The sequence below is a fragment of the Diadema antillarum genome, unplaced genomic scaffold, assembly GCF_040938485.1.
Source record: "Diadema antillarum isolate AM-2024a unplaced genomic scaffold, OU_Dant_1.0 scf00000071, whole genome shotgun sequence".
Lineage (NCBI taxonomy): Eukaryota > Metazoa > Echinodermata > Echinoidea > Diadematoida > Diadematidae > Diadema > Diadema antillarum.
Window position 1 is genome coordinate 14278585 of NW_027270960.1, and position 21929 is coordinate 14300513.

Here is a 21929-nt window from a genome sequence, read left to right on the forward strand (position 1 = left end):
GACAATTTGGCTTCTTCCAACACTAAGAAATTCAATGAATTGCTCTCTAGCCATGGTCTCATCCAGGTTATAGATGTCCCTACCCATGAGAAGGGATGTATTCTCGATGTATTACTGTTTCGCTCGTCCGAGTGTGAATTTCATTCCAATGTTCAAGTCATACCTGGCATATCTGATCATTCTGTCATTACTTGCAACCTCCATCTTGATAAACCTCGCCAGACTAGGAGATACAAGATTGTTCGAAATATTAGATCGATAGACAGGATTGCATTTGCTGCCGGTGTTTGCATGCAATGCCTTTAAGTTGTCTTCATCTGACTTGGATGTGTGCGGTGCTGTTGACAATTACAATAACTCGCATCTAGGCACCATTCTCGACATTGTCGCACCTGCTAAGATGTGCATCAGGAGGGATCAGTCCACAAGTTCATGGTATACTCATGAGACCATCCTTGCTAAGCGTAACTGTCGAAAAGCTGAACGGAAATGGCGTACCAAAGGCAAACTGGAGATAGATCGGCAGCTGTACTCCCATCAGAGACAGATTTTTCATTTTCTGTTCGCAAGGCCAAGCGTAACCACTATGTTAGTCTCATTGAAGACTGCGGATCGGATATGAAGCGTCTATTTAGTGTGGCTAATCGTCTCCTGAATCGTAAGAAGTCATCACCCCTTCCAGCTCATGTGGATGCTCAATCCTTGGCACAGCTCTTCATCCAGTTCTTCAAGTCAAAGATTAGTAACATAATTATGTAGCAAATTTCATGCAGATGTCACCCCTCAACCACCCTTGCAAACAAGTGCATCTTTGTTATCATTTGAATCTACCACTCCAGCTGAGATTGAGAAACTTCTGCGCAACATATCACCGAAGTCCTGCGAGTTAGATCCGATTCCTACCATCTTAGTGAAAGAGTGTGCTACAGTTTTTGCACCTATAATAGCCAGCATTGTTAAATTGAGTCTTCAGCAGGCATCAGTCCCAGTCTCATTAAAGTTGGCTTACAGATTCACCCTTTGTTATTCAAGAAGCCATCCCTTGATTCTGAGGCTCTGCAGCATTACCGGCCTGTATCGAAACTTCCGTTTTTGTCCAAGATCCTTGAGCGTGTTGTCTTTTCACGATTATCAGACTATCTGCTGGAGAACAATCTCTTAGATAACCGTCAGTCAGCATATCGGCCGCATCATAGTGTTGAGACCTTACTAGTTAACTTATCCAATGATATTTTGAGAGATATGGATGATGGAAAGATTACTGTTCTCTTACTGCTTGATTTACATCAGCATTTGATACTGTTAATCATACGATTCTGGCGAATACTTTGAAGTCATAAGGTGTTAATGGTAAAGCTCTTGAGTGGTTCAAGTCATACTTATCTGAAAGGTTTCAGGTTGTTTGTGTTAATAATGCAAAATCTGATCCTGCTCCATTAGACTGTGGTGTCCCACAAGGATCTGTCGGGGGCCCAACGCTTTTCTCGATTTATCCGACTGGTTTGAAAGGGATTTTACATTGTCACTCTTTTAACTATCATTGTTATGCCGATGATATCCAGATATATACATCATTTCTACCTACCCAAACCAATGTCGTTGACATCATTCAGAAACTTGAGGCTTGCATCCATAATATAAAAAAGTGGATGAGCTCGCATTCATTGAAGTTAAATCAGGAAAAGTCAGAGTTGTTATTTATTGGTTCCAAGGTTCTACTTGACAAGGTTAGTCTTCCTTCTTTAACGGTTGACAATGATGTGATTATTGCTCCATCTAAATCATGTAGAAATCTTGGAGTATTATTTGATTCTACAATGTCCATATCTGTTCAGATCTCTGCTGTCTGTAAATCCGTGAGATATCAGTTACGCAATTTGGGCATTATTCGCAAGTATTTAACTCGTTCAGCCACAAAAAAAAAAAAAAAAAAAAAAAAAATAGTTCATGCTCTTATATCATCCCGACTTGACTTTGGTAATGCACTCCTATTTCAGCTACCACAATCTCAACTTTCACGGTTACAAAAACTGCAAAATTCAGCAGCCCGCATTGTTACCCTTACCAGGAGAAATACTCACATTACCCCTGTTTTGTCCTCATTGCATTGGTTACCTGTTGAATCTTGCATTGTATTTAAACTATTACTATTTGTTTTTCATTGCGTACACGGATCTGCCCCAGAGTACAATGTTAATTTACTGACATTTTATAATCCTTCCAGATGTTTAAGGTCATCCGAATGTAGATTGCTTGTTGTTCCAAAAACGAAGAAATCATGGGGGGGGGGGGGGGGGGGGGGGGATCGGTCATTTGCACATGCTGGACCTTACCTGTGGAATCAGTTGCCGCAAGCTATCCGTCACATTTCGAATGTTGACTCCTTTAAAGTTGCCCTCAAGACTCATTTGTTCATAACCATTTTCCAGTAGAATTGTATATTATGATGTGTATTTTTTCTTTATTGTGTCATTCATTTTCATGTGCACGTTTGTGTAAGGATTTCTGTATTTCATAACTTACTTCTTCTACTGCGCCTTGAGCACGTCAACTATGTGGAACTTGCGCATTGTAAGTACCCTGTATAATTTATTATTCTTATCATTATTATATTGTACTGGGGTTACCCTTCCTGAAGGTATAATTCTCCTTTGTGTCCCCCGCCCCCCTTTTTTTTAATGAATCACGCGTGGCTCAAGTTGCCGAATTATCAATCACTCTGTGTTACTCTACTTTATCCAGGTTATACAACTACATGTATGTATCGTTTTGTATCTGTATCGCATTCTATACGCAGCCATATTATGACAGACACACATACACAAACATCCACGTACTATGGTATACAGCTATAAGGCTATAGCTTTCAAACACGGGCATTTCAGACATCACCGTTTCCACGCCAGGTACTGCAAGACCTTAAATCTGCACTCATTCGCAAACATCTATTCAACAATAATTGTTTCCCTGTTTTTCTTTCTTTTCTTTTCGAATACACTGCTCCAACAAAGGTAACAGCAAAAAGTCCACATTTCATCGCACTTTCCGCGCGACATCCACATTCCTAGCTACTTACACAATACGTGTATTACGTATGCGAGCGACTCCCATCAAATAAAAGAACTGCACAAAATCTTTACTTCAAAAAGGTATTCATTGTTTATTTACTGCGAGGTTTGTATCATACAGGCATGTACATTACGTGCGTATATAAAAATGCAACATAAAAAGGATGAAAACGATAAAAAATGGTGATAGTACATTGATTCGATCGGCTTTCTCTCTCTTTGTGTTAATATCATAATAAGAAAAATCGGCAATCTGTGAGTGAAGAAAGAGAAATGTTTGAAAGACATTCGGGGAAACAAGAATCTTGATATAAGTCCCATGCTCATTTCCGGTGCTCAAGTACCAATTTCAAACACATTGATTTCATCATACCATCCATCCAGAGACCACGTTGGCATTTGTTGTTTTTGTTTTTTTTTTGTCACACGAGCAAAAAAAAAAAAAATTTTGCATTTTCATAGAATAGCCTTTTTTTCCCCCTCTGAATGGAATTGATGCATTTCGTTGCACTGCACGTGAAAATATTCCACTCCGAGAACATTTCACGCAGATGCTATATTACCACGCTATTTGGCTCATAATGCCTTGAGAGAAATAGTTTAGTGTAATAAATACATCAATGACACTGAATGTAATATGAAAATATCCAATATGTGTAGATATCACTGACTCGCTTGCATATTCTATAATTATATCCTCAATACGCAGTAAATAAAATGGTTTAATTTTAACAAGTTAAAATAATGAGAAATTACTGTATGAACGTGTAGCTGACAAATACAATAACGATTGAATTAAAATGCTTCCCATTAAAAGTATCTCAAATACATAAATGGTTGGGTATCAACAAGTTATCAATTATGATGACGTACTACTCTGATGGTGAATTGACACTAACGGAAAATACACTATCATTCGAATTTGACACAAACCTCTGCAGCATGTTGCAATTCACATGGTGTTGATGACATTAAGTCATGAACTTTAATGTCATGTAATCATATAGTGGCTGAGGGAATTAATGTTATGGTTAAAACCTATGAAAGTTTACTGTAATATATTCAAGTGACAGCTTGTCTATTGTAGCAAGCAGATAGGGCAGGTATACATAGTGTAGAATATGGTGTACACAGATCACACTTGTAGAGAAATCATTAAGCCAATCATGAATTTAGTGCTACAGAAACACAAATAAATACAGAGGATACTAATTATGTGCAATAATAATAATAACAACCATAACCGACGCTGAAATTACTGATGATATGCGCCACACAGAAAGCATATAAAATATAACATAGAACACTGGGAATGGAACTACGTGCCTAGGTAGTTGATGCTTATACAATGATGTATTAAGAAACATGAATACAACACATGATAAGTCCATGCTCATGACATTTCAGTGAAATACAGTATGTGTCATACAAAATAACAAGGAAATCCCATTAACACTTACTCTATCCCGAATGCGTGGTAAAATCAAATACAAAATAGTCATAGATACGAGATATCAATCTACAGCGTAATCAAGAATTTCTCTTTAAATAAAAAATGTAAAAAAAAAAAAAAAGCAAAGTATCCTACACTTGCTCTGTAAGTGCTTAAGATGACAAAAAACATAATACCAAGAGTCAAGGAAGTCTTACAAGTAACCCCTATGTAACATGGAATTCATTTACCGTCAGTGCTTTATCTGTAGTCACTTTATCTACCGCCATTGCTACAAAGTGTGCCACACAAAGAAACAAACAAACCAAACAAGCAAGCATATATTTTTGTATTTAGTTATTTACAATATTCAATACCTTGTTGTCCACTTCACTAAAGCAAAATTTACAGACACGATAGACAGTTTGACACGGATATTAATATCGCCCATCCTCAACATAAACTTGCATTGTTTCTTCATTTCCCATTAAAACCGTGTACTGGAAGCTGGGAGAGAGCCTTAAACGAACTTTCTTAAAAAAAACATGGAATGTAAAATTATACCCTTTGATATTCTTTTGGTCATTATGACGAAGATACTCACCAGAGGTACCTATAACATGTAACATCTTATCCCTTAATAGCTGTGAATTTTCCAATTCACACTTCAATATGCATGGTTTTTTTTTTTAATCATTTACACCATACTTTCTAATCTTCATAGATACCACATGTGTGACGTTGCAAAACTGATGATGTGACCGTAGGTGAATTGGCCTGTGCCTTGTGAGAGAAATCATACACCGGGATGTGTGGAAACATGTTGGCATTGACTAGAAAAAAAACACACAATAACTCACGCTGTAATGCAAACTCATCATGAAGGAAGAATGGATTCTGTTATACATCAGATCTAATAGCAAAATGAAATGTTCTGCCGACTTTTAACAGAAAGAACACGTTCATGATAGGCCTACACTGTAACTATGTAGTACATGTATAAACATAAATGGAGCAGTTGCCCTTGTCTGGAAAGTATACCTACGCATAGCCACTCTTCACGAGTACTTGAAATACAGAACTGATAAAGTGCAAGGCCAGCATGCCACAAAATACCAATGCACAACAAATCAACACCCTATACACACAGTCCCAATATTCCATTCACGGAACCTAAAACATTGTAATGATGATCATACCTCACCTAAGTCAATGCCATTGGGGGAATACATAATTCTGTGCTCAAAATTTCGTTTCTTTGTGTATAGACACAACAACAATAAAAAAAAAAGAAGAAGCTAAATTTACAAACTCATTCACATTATTGCTATAAATGCGTAGGAGAGATATAGGTACTGAATCTGAATTTATTTCAAATTATTTGAAATTATTATTACCATGAGTGGGCCCTAATGTCTTTCTATGGGAGTACAGTGTAGGTATCCTAATATCAGAAAATGCCACATAGGCATGTTTCATTTTGAAACTGTAGTGAAGTACACCCTTTTCTCATATAATGTTTCAAAAGATTAAGCTGCATCAAGCTAAAGGGGAAAATAGTTAACACTGTATTCAGCATTGAGTTAACATACAAAGACCTCAATTGTATTCATCACTGCTTCATGCACAGTCAGTTATAGCTATGAAATAATATGTACACTATAATTGCATATAAATCACCTATTATAAAAAGAGTAATGTACAACTATTACTCTATATCTACATGTTTATAGAAGTTTAGATATACATACATCTACCGCGAGAACAGTCTTCGATCTTGTCAACAAAATAATCATAAATATTATCCCTCAAAAAAAAAGAAAGAAAAGAACACAGGAAAGAAAACAGGTCATCTAGAAACTCCTTTGCAATCTATTCCAACGAGAGAGGCCCACCACACCTTCCTTCCAAACAACGGTGGCGATTACTCAGTAGAGCTGAGGAAGCAGCTGTGAGAGTGACTTGTGAAACTGTTCAAGTGATATTCATGGAAATCCAGTTGAAGTGACACTGAGACTACTCTCTCGCTTCCGAGACAAATCAAAACTCATATCAATCTTTATAGAATGTGGGGACACTACACTCTAGAACTGTAATTACATGTAAATGCACAGATATCTATTTATATGAATATCAATCAAATTAATCTCACTTACATATGTGACACTGCACCTCAAAACAAACAAAAAGTCGCCAGACATGAATTTTTAGTTAAGACCATATTCTGAAAGACCAGACTTTAAGCTTTAAAATGATGTATAACTCAAATCAAATGGACTCTCCTAACCTATCTAAATATTGGAAAGAAAGCACAAACTCAGGAAAGGTGTGAACTGAGAAAAGAAGCTCTGAAGTACAGTGTCTATTCAAGCGCTTAATCTTTACCAAACCGTGCTGGCTGTGCGATGAATGGGACAAAAAACAGGAAGTAAACCATCAGAGTGACAACAATGAAGGGATTATCAGATTAAACTGAAATTTAGCATGCCTCATTAACATATTCTGTCCATAATCAATGCCAACTTTCAAAGCAGTAGCACTATCCTTTCAAAAGTTATTGGAGTTGAAAGTGAAGAGTGTGGACAGGTTTTTCAGAAATGAAAAAGGGATTCTAAAGAAACACCTAATCACACTATTCTACAAAAAATGCTCGAGATAAACTGCTAAAAAACACACTTTCCTGCCCGTTTTATGATACCAAATTTTAGCATAATGTAAAAGAAGACCCGCTCTTTCAGAAAATATGAAAAAGTCAAGTTCGGCTAGGTTGACCCATTTCACTTATTTTCAGTCCTCACGCAAAATCAGTGTGTGCGACTTTATGTTCGTTTTGAGGTGCACGGTCACATATATAGTTCTAAAACCACATCCTATCAATGTGCAGGCTGTAAAAAAAGGTTTGACCCAATAATAATATGCAAAGTACGAAGCCCAAATCAACATTGATTTGTATATCCAGTGCACCTACATTTCCCCCACCAATGAACAGGCACACTGCATGAAGCTTTTCTTTTTATGATCATATTTGGAGAACGCTCTTGCTTTTTAATAAGTAAAATCAAATGCCAAGACCTAAAATTCTACACGATAGCAGGATCTGAATTATACCTGTGCTCACAGTCATGATAATAATCCACTTTCTCTCAAATTAATTCTGTAAAAGAAGCTTCCATAACAGAATTTTTTTCAGTACAGCTAGCACATGGCTCAACTAAAATATACATCTACATTGTACCATGAGGTTTCCTTGGCAAATATCTACTACTGTATATACAGTAAATTCTGAAAAGAACTACTGTAAGCATAAATGTTTAAGTTTATTATTTCACAGACAAAAATATATTTAGCTGCACAAAGGGAAAGAGAGAGAGAAAGAGAGAGAGAGAGAGAGAGAGAGAGAGAGAGAAAGGAAGTAAGCAGTTCTCTGGAATGAAGAGTATGCACAATGCGAAATATATATATACCGGGTGTCCCAAAAAAAGCGGAACGGTGGATTTTCAGTACCTTGCGTTCTAAAAGTGATATATTTTCTGACATCATCAAAAAGAGCATCTTCCGCAAAAGACCATGATACCAAAATCATTAAATTTGGTTCAGTACTTTTTATTCCACGCCAATTTTTGTAAATGCAGTCATTTTCAATTTTTGGCGACTTATGAGATAATAATTTGGGTGCGACACGCGTTCCATACGGTAAATTGTGTAAGCTCGTTGATCCATGTCAACAAAAGATAACGCTTTCATATTGGGAGCGCGCACACACACACACACTGTTTTTGTCCTGGCCCGTGCCCAATGTGAAAGCTGTATCTTTTGTTGACATGGATCACCGAGCTTACACAATATTCACCGTATGGATCGCGAGTCGCACTCAAATTATTATCTCATAAGTCGCAAAAATCCGGCGAAATTTGACAATGACTGCATTTTCAGAAATTGGTGTAGAATGAAGAGTACTTAACCAAATTTAACGATTTTGGTATCATAGTCTTCTGCGGAAAATGCTCTTTCTAATGATGTCAAAAAATATATAACTTTTAGACCGCAAGGTACTGAAAATCCACCGTTCCGCTTTTTTCGGGACACCCGGTATATATATATATTTCAGGTGATAAAAATAAGAAAATGATGATGAATTGAGTAATCTAATCAAATTCCTACCCACTAAGAAGAGAGAATACGAAATGGAAAGAACCAAAAAATGTTTGTTTTCATTCAACCGTGACCCGCACAATACATTGTAAATGCATTAAATAAATACATTTAACGCATTTACAAAGCCTACACATCAAATATCATATTTTGCAAGTCTAGGAAAATAGAAATTAACAAAACATGCATTTTACTACAAAGCACAAAGATAGTGACTTTTTTTTTACTGGCTCCCACTTCATTTCCCGCATTAAAAAAAAAAAAAAATCAAGGCATTTTGGTCATTTTGTAGTTTGGTCATTTTTACAACATGTAAGAATTAAGATGCATCATGGTGCCTACATTTACATGACACTCATTATCAAAGAGGCATTCAGTTCTATGTCATCATGTTTTATGATATGGTTTTCACAACACGTTACTTGAATTACATTGAGCCGTGTGACACTTGCACTGGATGATGACTACAAAAACCTGATTTATTTCAAAACGGCCGCTTGTTGGTCCCTGTTGGCAAATCCCTCAATATCAACTTTCACAAACCATTATCGAGACTTAGATGAAACATACAACATATGCATCTTTTGCAAGGGTTAGCAGTTTAAAAGTATTTGCTCACGATTGACAGATATCTATTTCGTTTTGCCTTTTTTTTTCAATTGCCACAAAATCCAAGTTTTACTGCAGATGACAAAAACCTTTGAATGCACAAAATATCTATCAAAATCACTCATATTGTGTCGATCCATCCTTCTCTCTCTCTCTCTTTACCAAGGCAAGTATTCTGATTCCTGAATCTTTACTCTTCATCATGAGAAAACTATTTGGCCGAAACAGTCCTCTTCGTGCTTCCGGAATTTTCTCCTCTGAAAGCTTAGGATACACCCTACAGAGCTCTCAGGTCATCTGTGGTTGTTATGACAACAGAGATGTTGCCTCCTGCGGCATCCTCCGAGTCGCGGCCTCTCTTCTTGAGGACGGCCACGTTGTTCTCGGGCTGTCCCTTGTTCTGAGCCATGAAGATGGCCTGGCCCATAAAGGTGTCCTTGACAACGTTATGGTTCCACACCTACAAGCAGAAATGGACGAAGGGAAGGCATCTGCTATAAGTGATCACTTTCCTAAATTCGGTCATCGTACAGTCACAACCAGGAGTGCAATGCCCCTGAAAGTGTAGGGATCACTACTGACCAGACGCTACAAGACTGCTACTGTGATCATGTTACCTACCGCTCAGCACTGATTGAGTGTCAGAGTGCTTCTGTCCTCTCACAAACAGCAGTTGTTATTGTTTCAACACAGTTACGTATACAGTTGATTAGATGCTATACCCCAACAGTTACATTCACCTTTTTGAATTTGTGGGTCCCACCTTTTACTAGGACCACTTTGTTTTTTACTTTGTTCGAGGACATCTCAGACATTTTAAAACCTACTTTCTTCAAATAAACTTTTAATTCCTCCTTGAATTGTATGCTTTTTAATTTTTCCAAAGTGGTTACTAATTATTTTGCAAACTGTTTAAACCTGAATCCCCATCTCAGCCAAAACTATACCATCCCTTTTATGCAGCTAGAATCTGTTCAAGAATAAGAGAGGTATGTGATGCTGATTTGTCATTCATTATGATTATTTTCATTTTTATTTTTTTTATATTTGAACGCACTGACCCTGTTCCCATTGCTATGGCAACCTTACCAAAAATCTGCAGTAAAGTGTATGAAAAGAGGGGACAAGTGCCAAACAGACCACTCACCTCAATGACGATGGGCTGCTGTGCTTTTCGCCGGTAGAAGATGGCGTTGTATTTGAACTCTGGGTTGAGAGTGTTCTCCTGTACGCGTGATTTGGCCGTCTTCCCCTCACATTTGATGTACACATAAGGGTCAGCTCCTGCATGGAAGACAGGTACCAATGACACCAGAATTCAATCTCATATCTCTTGTCTTTTTTGTGTTTGTATTGCTTGAACCAACAATATTATTACTACAACTAGGAAGTCCAATTTGACACATCATTGCCTGCAATAAACATGAGTAAAACTTGGTTTCTTTTTTGCAATTCTGTCAGAATCTATTTTGTGCACTGATCTGGAGGTAATAATTTATATGGATTTCAGAGCTTTATTACAAATTCCATGTAAATGTAATTTATCTATCATACACTTACACAAAACAGAACAAAGAACTTCCAACGGATTACTAGCAATACAGCACATCATTTTTTTCAATTGTAATCATTTATTTCCTCAACATCTAGCTATCAATTGGTCAATCTTTCTACCTACCAACCTATTATTCATACCTATTCATTTATCCAGAAATATTACATTACATTCTACGTACAACTCTGTATGTATTACATGTATGTATATGAAATATCTACTTGATGCACTTACTGCATTCACCTCCCCCCACCCTTTCCTTGTTTAATATCATAAACATATCTTAATAGATATCTCCCTGTTCAAATATCTACCTATGTGTTTCTATCTACAGGCTGTATCTAAACTACCTGCCTATCTACCCACCTACGTGTATCTATTACCCCACCTGTCTATGTACCTATAGATATCTATCTGTCTATTTATCTATCTATCCACCTATATATCTATATCATTTATCTCTGTGTGGTATGCACATATGCATGTACGTATGTATGTATGTATGTATGTATGTATGTATTCATGTATGCATGCACGTATGTATGTAATGTATGTATGTATGTACGCATCTATCTATCTATCTATCTATCTATCTATCTATCTACAATCTACCTATCTATCTATCTATCTATCTATCTATCTATCTATCTATCTATCGTGTGTCTCTTCCCATAGTCCTCCCCCTCTATACCTCCTCCAAAGTGGTCCTGCTTGGGAAGGTTGGTTGCCCCAAGGACAGTAACTTGTGACACAACTTGGATGTTTCCACCACGACAACACTCCATTGCTCCAGGAGAGGGGTAGTCTTCTTTCAGTTCTCTGCAACAAAAACAATAAAGGACGAGAAATACAGTTATAATTCACATAAAAACACGGCAAAATGCATTTGCAGATAAATACAAGTTATGATAACTATATATAAACAACAACAGCGTTATGAAAACTGCCAGGAAAGACTACAAAAATGCATCAAATTATAAAAAATAAAATACCACTTTTTAAAATGATAATGAAAGTAAAATGACAATCAAAGTGATGGAGATGGGGATGATGATGATGGTGATAATGTTAATAGAAATAATAAAAAAGTATACATAACAATAATAATAAAAAATACAGTGATTAGTGATGCTGCTTGCCGGGTGACTTCAAGTGCCACCTACTACAGACTCGGGGGTTCATAAAACTAAAGTACTAATGGCGATATGTAAACATCATACCAGAGTAGAACAAACAATGAACACTATAAAATAGGAGCGAACTAGCTGGCATGAGGAAATGGTTAAACTTACTTCACTCCGGCCCCTGTGTCTGAGAAAACCCTCAGCATTAGAGGTGATTCGATCTTGGCTTCAAAGATCGTTGGCACAATGATGTAGCGCCCTCTCAGGAGGGTCTGCTTGGCGAACACACTCCGGGAATTGATGTATGTAGACATGAAGGCCTTTTGCTTGATTGAGTGCGCCCTGTACTTTCTATTGCTCTCAACCTGCCAAGAAAATCAATACAACATAATGTTTAGCACAATCGAAAATAAAGAAAACATTCTCTTCTCCAAACTGGTGGAAGTAGAAAAGCCTACTTCATTCTTTCAATAACAACACAAAAAGAAACAGGAAAAAGAAAGAAAGAACAAAAAATTCAAGAGAACTGAGACATCACCCATTGTTGCCGAATACAGTTATGTTTTGGTTGTATTTTCTAATGTGTTTACTGTTTGTATCTTTTTCCTTGTCAAATTAACTGAATTTTGGGCCATTCCATCTCCAAGTTCATGACATAAAACAATACTTGCTGTTTTGTTTTTTTCTATGGACTTTATTCTGTTATTTTTGTCATATCAAAACTTAAAGTAAATCTATATGAAGATGCCCATGAAATTATCTTCCAGATGTAAAACATTGTACTAATTTGCTTTACATTAAAGATAAATATCTATGACAAATCTTTCACAAAATTGTCGGGAAGTTCCGATTCACGAAATTTAGACTTGCTAAATATACGACATATGCAGTATCACTTTGTTTCCAGCAAATCAGTTGACAAACATAAGTTCTAAAGCTGGTAGTTGCAAGATCAGACAAGCTGTATGTATTCAGATGTACACAGTCACTGACTCACCTCCATGACATAGAAGCCGATGGTCTTTGCCTGTTCGTTCTGGTCAGCTCTGGTGTCTGGTTGTGACAGTGACACAATGATGTCGTCTTTCTCTGTATCAACACTCAGGAGAAACTGGGGGGGGGGGGGGGGAGATGGGATTCACAATCAGGGGTTGAAATGGGGGCCGTTTCAAACTCCTACCTTTACCAGATTTACAAAGTTTGCAATGTTAAGGGTGTCAAATCATCTTCCTTGTATCTGCCTACTGAAATTATCTGTCACTGTATTATGTGACCCTGCATCACAAAACCAACGAAAAGTCACCAGACATGGATTTTTAGTTAAGGGAAGATTCTGAAGGAGCAGACCCTAAGCTTTAAAATGATGTATTACTCAATTGAAATGGACTCTCCTAACCTATCAAAATATTGGAAAGAAAGCACACAATCTGGAAAAGTGTGAACTGAGAAAACAGGCTCTGAAGTACAGGGTAATTCAAGCATTTTATCTTTACTAAGCCATGCTAGCTGTGTGATGAATGGGACAAAAACAAAAACAAACAAAAACAAAAAACAGGATGTAAACCACCTGAGCAACAACAATGAAGAAATTATAAGATTACGCTGAAATCGAGCATGCTCCATCAATACATTCTGGCCATAACTAATGCCAACCAACTTTCAAGGCAGTAGCATTACGATGTATCTGTTCAAAAGTTATTGGAGTTGAAAGTAACGAGTGTGCAAAGGATTTTCAGGAAATGAAATGGGACCTCTAGGACATACGTGTACCTGATCACACTACTCCAGAAACACACTTTATTATTCATTTTATGATCCCACACTTAAGAATAATGTAGAAGAATAGCTCTTTCAGAAAATATCAAAAATACTCAAGACTGACTTGGTTGACCTGTTTCACCTTTTTAAAGTCCTCACATAAAATCAAGGGGTGCGACTTTTTCTTGGATTTGTGATGTACAATCACATATAGTTCTCCCCTTTTCCCCTAACTTCTCTATAATTGTATGATGCCATTTCTATTCAACTTCTCTAGACATTTTACAGGTGGTCCTATCATGTCACAGCCTGTAATGAGGAATCCACTTTAATATTTGAATTATCCCTATCCACACAGACTTTCATTGTAATATCCTTCAAAACCATGCAAAAGAGTACACACTCTAGAATTATAATTAACAGTATGATTGAATCAATGGAAAAAGTAACACAGATGTCTTTATAATGAGGAGTACTGTCAGCCTCTCCAGATACAAACAAACACAAACACGCACACACACACACACACAAAAAAAACTGTTGCACAGTCAAAAACACATTAAAGAAGAGGAAACTTGTACATAATTCAAGCATGGTACAAAAGACTTGAAAAAAAAAGAAGAAGAAGATATTTTCCTTCAAAAACATTGAAATTTCCTGTTAATATTTTGATAAAGAAGAAACATACTTTATGATGATCACAAAAACAAACTAGTTGACAACTCTGGATAAACCTAAAGTTGTAAATATGAACCTGTAGTGTATTTTAGAAGACATACATTTTAAGCTGTTGACAAAAACTGCAAAACAAAGAGGAGAATACACCTAAGATAATTAAAAAAAAAAAAGAAGGAGAAATAAAGTCAGAGGTACTGTATGGAGATGAATGCATACCTGAGGGTTCTGCAGGAAAGTGTCCTTGTTATTGATGCAGCCACCAGCGCGGTTCTGGACTGCATTGGAATTGAACTTCCACTGGCTGAGGAGGAGAGTCTCGTGCCAGGTGCGGTGGAGGCTGAAGAAGGCTTGGTTGGGCATGCGGCAGATGACCAGAGTTGTGAAGTGGGAGCAGAACTCCTCAAAGGGCATCCTGGGGTGAGCACAAGAAGTTGGAGCATCTTACTGTCAAGGTTCATTACCCACGCCGATGAAAATCGGCAGGGGGTTATGTAAAGGGTTTGGTATGTTTGTTTGTTTGTTTGTTTGTTTGTTTGTGTACAAGATAACAAGAGAACGGGTAAACGGATTTGCACGAAATGTTCAGGGGATGTTTGGATAATGGCAGGAAAGAATCGATTAGATTTTGGTGATAATCGGTTGACCCTTGCAAATTCTGTGTGACCTTGAAGTTTTGACCCCATGGTATGTAGTATTGTAGTGACCACTCCGAAAATTTCCCGTTTCTCACTTTGCGATTTTCCGCTACCATACGAAAACATAAACTCCCAAACGATCCGACTTTGCTGCTCAAATGTTCGTAAGAATTCCGAAATTTATGTTTAGACCTATTTGAGGGACTATGTCCTTCTAGATTTATGAAAGTTCGTTCTCCGTCGTCACAAACTGGCCCGTATTTTGATGATTTTTTAAATTAACATTGATTGTTTTTTTCGTTGGAGGAGCATTTGCTCGGTCGCAGTCACACTGCACGATATGCGCGCTCAATGTCAATGCGTGTGCAAGGCCGCTGAAAATGCATCGCGCTCTACACTGTTGGTGCAAACTTGCATCGGGGACGTTGCGGCGCTCGTTGGTGACCGAATACTGGTGCAGTAGACATTTGCATTCAACCCTTGCATTGAATAATTCCCGTAGACACTAATCATAGGGGTAATTGCCTAGGGGGTACGTAAATTTTGTTTTTCGTTTGCGCTTTTGTGGATACCATCAAAGATCGTACACTCATACGACCTTTGATATCATCACACTCTCGGCTTGCTATAATCAAAATATCCCGCAAGAAAAACGGCATATTTCTCGATTTTTAGCGCTTTTTCGGCGACCCGTCGCGTAGACAATACTCTTAAAACTGGACTTAATTCGCGCGCGCTTGGAAAAGTTCCGATTCTGCACTTTTGACGGTGGAATTTGGGATTTTCGATGGATTTTTGGAGGAGACTAAAGGACTTTCCTGTTGTGAATGAGTGTTACCGTATGTGAAATGATGTGATTTGCGTGTGATGTGACTGTAGAACCAAAGATCGTACACTTCAGTGTACGATCTTTGGTAGAACTCACTGGCTCGTGATAAAGCACACTGGCAATTAAGTGACCGAATTCTGGTACATGACCGAATGCACATTATGTTTACCCCGACTTTGTACTTAAGGCGTGGGTCTGCCGCCTTTGACGGCCCCTCTCTAGTTGATTATTAAATTTTGGTAGTCATCTGGGATCACTGTCTAGATCCAGGATTTTTTTTTTTTTTTTTTTGTAAAAATTTTTGGAAGATAATCAGGTTTGGCAAATGCAGCAAACTCATTAAAGGTGTGTATATTATTAAGTGCACTCGTAGTGTGCATTCAAGGTGCACCATGCAGGCCTACAATAATGTAGGCTCCAAGATCTTTTACATATCTTTGGGTAGACTTAGGATCATTAGGAAATCAAAGCATGTGTGTATATACACGGGTGGAAATGAGCTGCTTAGCGGAGGTCTACACTCTCCAAGTGCTCCTCTTGTTGTTATTGTTGTCACTGTTTCAATAGAGCTGTATCAATTCATGGATTGCTCACTCACTGTAGCTTCTTCTGTAACAGGAAATACAGAGTAACTCCCTTCAGGACATTGCATACTTTACGTACAGGAAGTCATTGGAATCTCCTGCCACATGGCTGGGTGCTTATAAGGATTGGCCTCACAAACCACAACATAAGCCACAAATTACACACATGGCAACATCTTCCCAGGTAGCCAAAACAAACAGCCCATCTTGTGTTCATGTTGTATACAATGGCATATGTACCCTAACTACACTTAACCCTAACTTACCTGGGCTATTTACATTGTAGCAAGCTTGAATTCCTGGGGGGGGGGGGGGGGGGGGCATTATGGCCCCCCCTTCAGATCTCGGCCGTTGATCGCGCGATCGCCGCAAAATTTTGCATGAACATAAAGCCGGATGTAATCTACAAGACTGTTATGTTAAATTTTCAAAAAATGTGCATTTTCTATTTTAAATTAATTAATTATGCAAATATATGCAAAAAACATCATTTTCGTCTGTAATTGGCTTATAAAAGCTTATGGAATGCTGATTTTTGGTGTAAATATTTCTAGTGACATTCCAAACATTTGTGCATAAAAAAAATTCAGTATCAAAATTCATTTCTTATGTTTTTTATTATTTTATCATTTTTTTATCTATTTCTCTGTTTTTTCGAACTTTTGTCTTTGTTGTTTTTTTCAGCAGAATTTGTCATACACATCTTTAGAAGCATAATTCTACTAAAATAAATTTATTTCAGCCATTAAAATTAAAAATATGAATCTTTATATGAATTAATTGAAAAAACACAATTTGTATTGACTTTGTACACAAAATCACGTTTTTGAGCAATTTTGGGGTTGACGAAAATTTTTTGAAGGGGCGTGGCTTCGGAACGGTATGCCCGAGCGCGACAAATTTGGTCTCAAAAGTTGCGTGAGACTTGAAAGTAAAAAGTCAGCGAGCGGCGCGGTCAAAAAATTTTGCCCGGCGGAATGGTCGCGGAATTCGTCGAGGAGGGGCCATTATGGCCCCCCCCCCCCCCCCCAGGTAAGTTAGGGTTAAACTCAGGTAGCGTCATCCATTTGTACAATATGTAATCCAAGACTGAAATGTACAGTCTACTTTTGCTCTCTACATCCAGTAAATACATATTTCTTGTTATGTAATTCATGTGGCATTATGTGACATATATTACTATTCTTCTTCTTCTTATTATTATTATCATTATCATGGCTGTTGTTTGTGTTTTTTTCACATATTGTCTCGAGCACGCAATTTTCAATTCCATTTACGGCGACTAGGAATGCAGGTAAAAATGCTACAGAGCCTATCAACCAGAGATAATGTCAAGCACAAACTAGAAATGTCGCTACAGCGACTGGTTATACCCCCACCAAACAACATTTCATAAGCTTTGGTCAAAACAACATTTCATAAGCTTTGGTCAAAAAACTGAGGAAGTAGTTAAATCCACAAGATCTTTCCTTGATCTTCTGCCATTAATATGCCGTTACCATGGCAACGTACTTTCGGGTACTGTCGAAAAATGCGTCTTGCACATCTACAACCAAAGGCACACATCTGTACCAAGTTTCATGGAAATTGGGCAAAAACTGAGGAAGTAGTTTGCAACACAAAATTTTCCATCATTTTGGCTCATAATATGTGAGCTGTTACCATGGCAACATACTTTTTGTCACTGTCAAGAAATGTGTCATGCTGACCTATATCCTAAGACAAACATTCAATATCAATTCCATGAGAATTGGAAGAACACTGATGAAGCAGTTTTGCCATGAAGCATTTTGCCCTATATTTTACCAATAACATGCCGTTACCATGGCAACGCACTTTTTGCCACTGCGGAAATATGTGTCTTGCACATTAACATATTCAGATGAACATCTGTACCTAATTTCATAAAAATTGATCAAAAACTGTGGGAGGAGTTCGCGACGCAAGATTTGTACCCATTTTTGCCCATAATATGCCGTTACCATGGCAACGTACTTTTGGGTACTGTCAAAAAATACGTCTTGCACATCTACAACCCAAGGCACACATCTGTGCCAAGTTTTATGGGAATCGGTTGAAAACTGAGGAAGTAGTTCGCGACGCAAGATTTGCAACGGACCGACCGCCCGACCGCCCGACCGACCGCCCGACCGTCCGCTGATTCCTATATACCCCCTTCAAACTTCGTTTGGCGGGGGTATAAATATTCAAGCCTCACGCACACTCCTCTATCCAGTCTGATATATTTCACTTTCACACATCTCGTGGGGACAGTCACCAGAGAACTTATCTTTATTACGTCTGACCGTCTACACTGTACATTGGTGGCCTGATTGTCCAAAAGCTGAGGGGCAATTAATTAGGGCTTGGGATGAGCCCTGCAACTTCACATTAGATTTCATGCATGTGCACATTTTACTGAATACAGCTGGGTGCTATCAATTACGTATGGCCCAAGGTCGCTCTCCCCTCCAAACTTTGTCCCTGTACCCGACTTGCTTTGCGGGGATAGAGGGGCAGGTCCCAGTGAGCGTCCACAAGATGATTTGGGAGAGGAAAGTCTTGTGGGTTGGAACTTTCACCATGATGCGGGGACTAGTGTGATCACGCGGTATGAGAATAATAACTTCAGTAAAAGGTAAAGAGTATTACAAAGTTATATGAAAATGAAATTGAGTAAAAAAGTTTTGAACCCGTTGAGGACGGTTTGATTTTGCTACAACATGCATTTCCCAGACACTTGCCCGAGTATACATGGGACTCGTCCTCAATGGATTAAGGTTGTTAAAAAATATCTTTCAAATAAACTATGGCATGATACTGACTTTACAGTAGATAATAATTTTCCACTAGGTCATGCTAGCATAACAGAAATATTAATGGGTACACGTTTTTCAAATAAACTGAGATTAAATATTGGGAGAGAAGAATATTCTTCTCTGAGATAGTACAAGGCAATGAAGGCCAGGTTGAAGATACCGGTTGTCGCATTAAAGAACAGCAACACAAATTCTAGATTCAGCAGGTGGCTTACCAGAATTCTCCATCATCTTCATTAACGATGCCAAGGCTCTTGCGTTGACTTTCACTGACCTTTTGCCACTCAGGTGACCTATTACAGAAAAGAAAAATAAAACAAAACATCACAAATAAAGAAAAAAAATTAATTATGAGATGATACAAGGTAGCTTTTTACTCTCTGCTTCTTCATGCACAAATATGACACAAATGTCACAAATCAACTGATTCCAATGCAGATCTCTTGAAAATTTTAAACTGATGCCTGCTATACATGTATGTCCTATAGAGACTAAACAATATGTGACCCGCTACAACAAAAAGGTCCTAATGTCGCGCATGGTCGAAGCCGTGAAAATAGAGTTTGAAGTCAGAGCATTAAAATTGGTCAAAACTTACGATTTTCTGATTTTGATATATTATTGGAGTCTAACATGTCTTCTATCATCTGTCGAAATTTTGAAGCAAAATGTTCAAAGGAAAGACCAAAAAATAGCGTTTTTCTGAGCCATGTTTTTTGGCGTTTCAACAAAGCAGAAACTGGTTCGAAAATTTGGATTGAGCGCCACAGATAGGTTCCGCCCCTAACAACGACCAGAGTGATCTCATTGGTCAGTTTGCTGCTTGCTGCTAACCGAAGCGTGAAGCTCGCACACTGCCCAGTCGACTGTTGCGTGCGGGCGGGGTGCGCCATGCTCAGCCGCTTCTCACATCCTGGTCACTGGTTGGTTGGTAAGGAGACCGCCGACGCTGATGTGCTTGAATGAACTCTTCGGGGGTTGCTAGGGCTTACCTTCTATTGTTCAGAGGTGAAAACTGACTTGCGTGTCCCTTGATCGCGATTGCGTCGAAAGGAAGACTTTTAGGGCGCTTTTCTCGAAACAGTGATTTTCCAGACGTCTCGACATGCTCTCTTTTAAACATCGATATCTCCGCAGCCGATTATTTTTATAAAATGTGTTATATATCAATTTAAAGCAGAAAGATTTAATAGGGGATTATATCATGCAATTTTCAAATAATCGACCTCCCCCGACTTTAGGATCATTTTGTTGTAGCGGGTCACATATCTTGACCAATCAAAACTTTCCTTTTTCACAGCTTCACTGCAATGCCTGTCAATAAATGTGCAATTCTATTCTTGCCACACTATGCATCCTACAACAAGTGAAATATGCAACTTTACAGAAAAGTGTGGAGGCCTACACACGGTTGTACTTTTGAAAGCACAAAATGATTGCAAAAGCAGATTTCTGGACTACAGTCTGACAGGAAGGCACGATGTGTAGCACCTGTTTTCAGTCCAGGACCAGCATCATCTAAGCTTACCCATCACTCCAGGGACCAGTCCACTCCTTCTCACCCCACGGATTCCTCAGCCTCACCAGATACACCTTCTCCTTGTTGAAGAGGTTCAGCAGGCCGGACTCACCCAGCTTGACAGTCTTGACCGCTGTCACACCGTAGGCATGGCCCTTGACCAGACCGACATCGGTTCTAGCCTCCATCTCCTCTGCACTGGTCACCTGATGAAATGATACGTAGAAATGATAGAGGATTTGACAGCACACTGCAAAAAGAATGCATTTTAATAGGCAAGATGCACAAAGATGAAATCAAGTTGCACATAAAAGTTTGAGAGAACTCACATGCTATGTACAGTGTACGTACACTTGTACAGTCAAACCTGTCTTACAGTGTACATGTAGCTGCCACCTGTCCTTATTAGCCATCTGATTTTTGCAGTCACTGAAACCCCCCCCCCCCCTTCCTCTTAAAAATATGATATTAAAGAGCCTGCGAATGGCAGCCACTTGTCTAAAGTGGACAGTAGCCACAAAATTTGCATCCCACGTGTGATTTTAAACAACACAGAAATAAAAGAGGCCACCACGTATGTGTCCTTTCAGGGCCAGCCAGGTGAGAGAAATGAATGTCAACAACAGCAATAACAGAAATTGCATTCATAATTGACTATTTTGGTATGACTGAAAACTGTGTTTGCATCTCTGTTTAATATAGCAACTGTTTATAAAGCTTCATCTGCACACTAATTACATGCATCCTGACTACATACAATGCATTTGTACACATTCTCTATGGTGTACATGCATCCAGCACACTCAGTTGCTGCCAAACTTTCTACATTGCTCAGCAAGCTGTCCACAATGGCCACTTTTTTTTTTCCTGCTTCCCTTGAAAAAGCCACAACTGTAAACAGGTTTAGATTGCACTTGATATTTGATAACTGAATGGTACATGTATTTGCTTCCTGTTTGTTTTGAAACTTCACACATTATTACTACAAATTTGTATTTTTACAATTTACTCATTATTCTCTTTCTCTTTCACAATGTACTGGCCACACAGACATGGAAATGAAACTGCTACATACTGTACTTCCATCAGTTTTGCTTGGGCATAGAGGTTGGATACTCCTCGCATGCTGCTTCTGTTGTGAAAATTAGTCAATTTTGCTTGATGCCC

The 21929-nt window shown here is 38.3% G+C and overlaps 1 protein-coding gene across 1 annotated transcript in view; it reads right to left on the reverse strand.

The window, feature by feature from the left end:
* Positions 1–8534: 8534 nt before the first annotated feature.
* LOC139716950 (calpain-5-like) overlaps positions 8535–21929 on the reverse strand; it is a 32716-nt gene continuing 19321 nt past the window's right edge. Inside the window, exons 6-13 of the mRNA XM_071628478.1 lie at positions 20772–20968; positions 19459–19536; positions 14593–14788; positions 12938–13051; positions 12109–12305; positions 11508–11635; positions 10409–10545; positions 8535–9721 (exon numbers count right to left, since the gene is read on the reverse strand). Coding sequence (XP_071484579.1) covers positions 9539–9721; positions 10409–10545; positions 11508–11635; positions 12109–12305; positions 12938–13051; positions 14593–14788; positions 19459–19536; positions 20772–20968 — 1230 coding nt within the window. The 3' untranslated portion in view covers positions 8535–9538. The remainder of the gene's footprint in view (positions 9722–10408; positions 10546–11507; positions 11636–12108; positions 12306–12937; positions 13052–14592; positions 14789–19458; positions 19537–20771; positions 20969–21929) is intronic.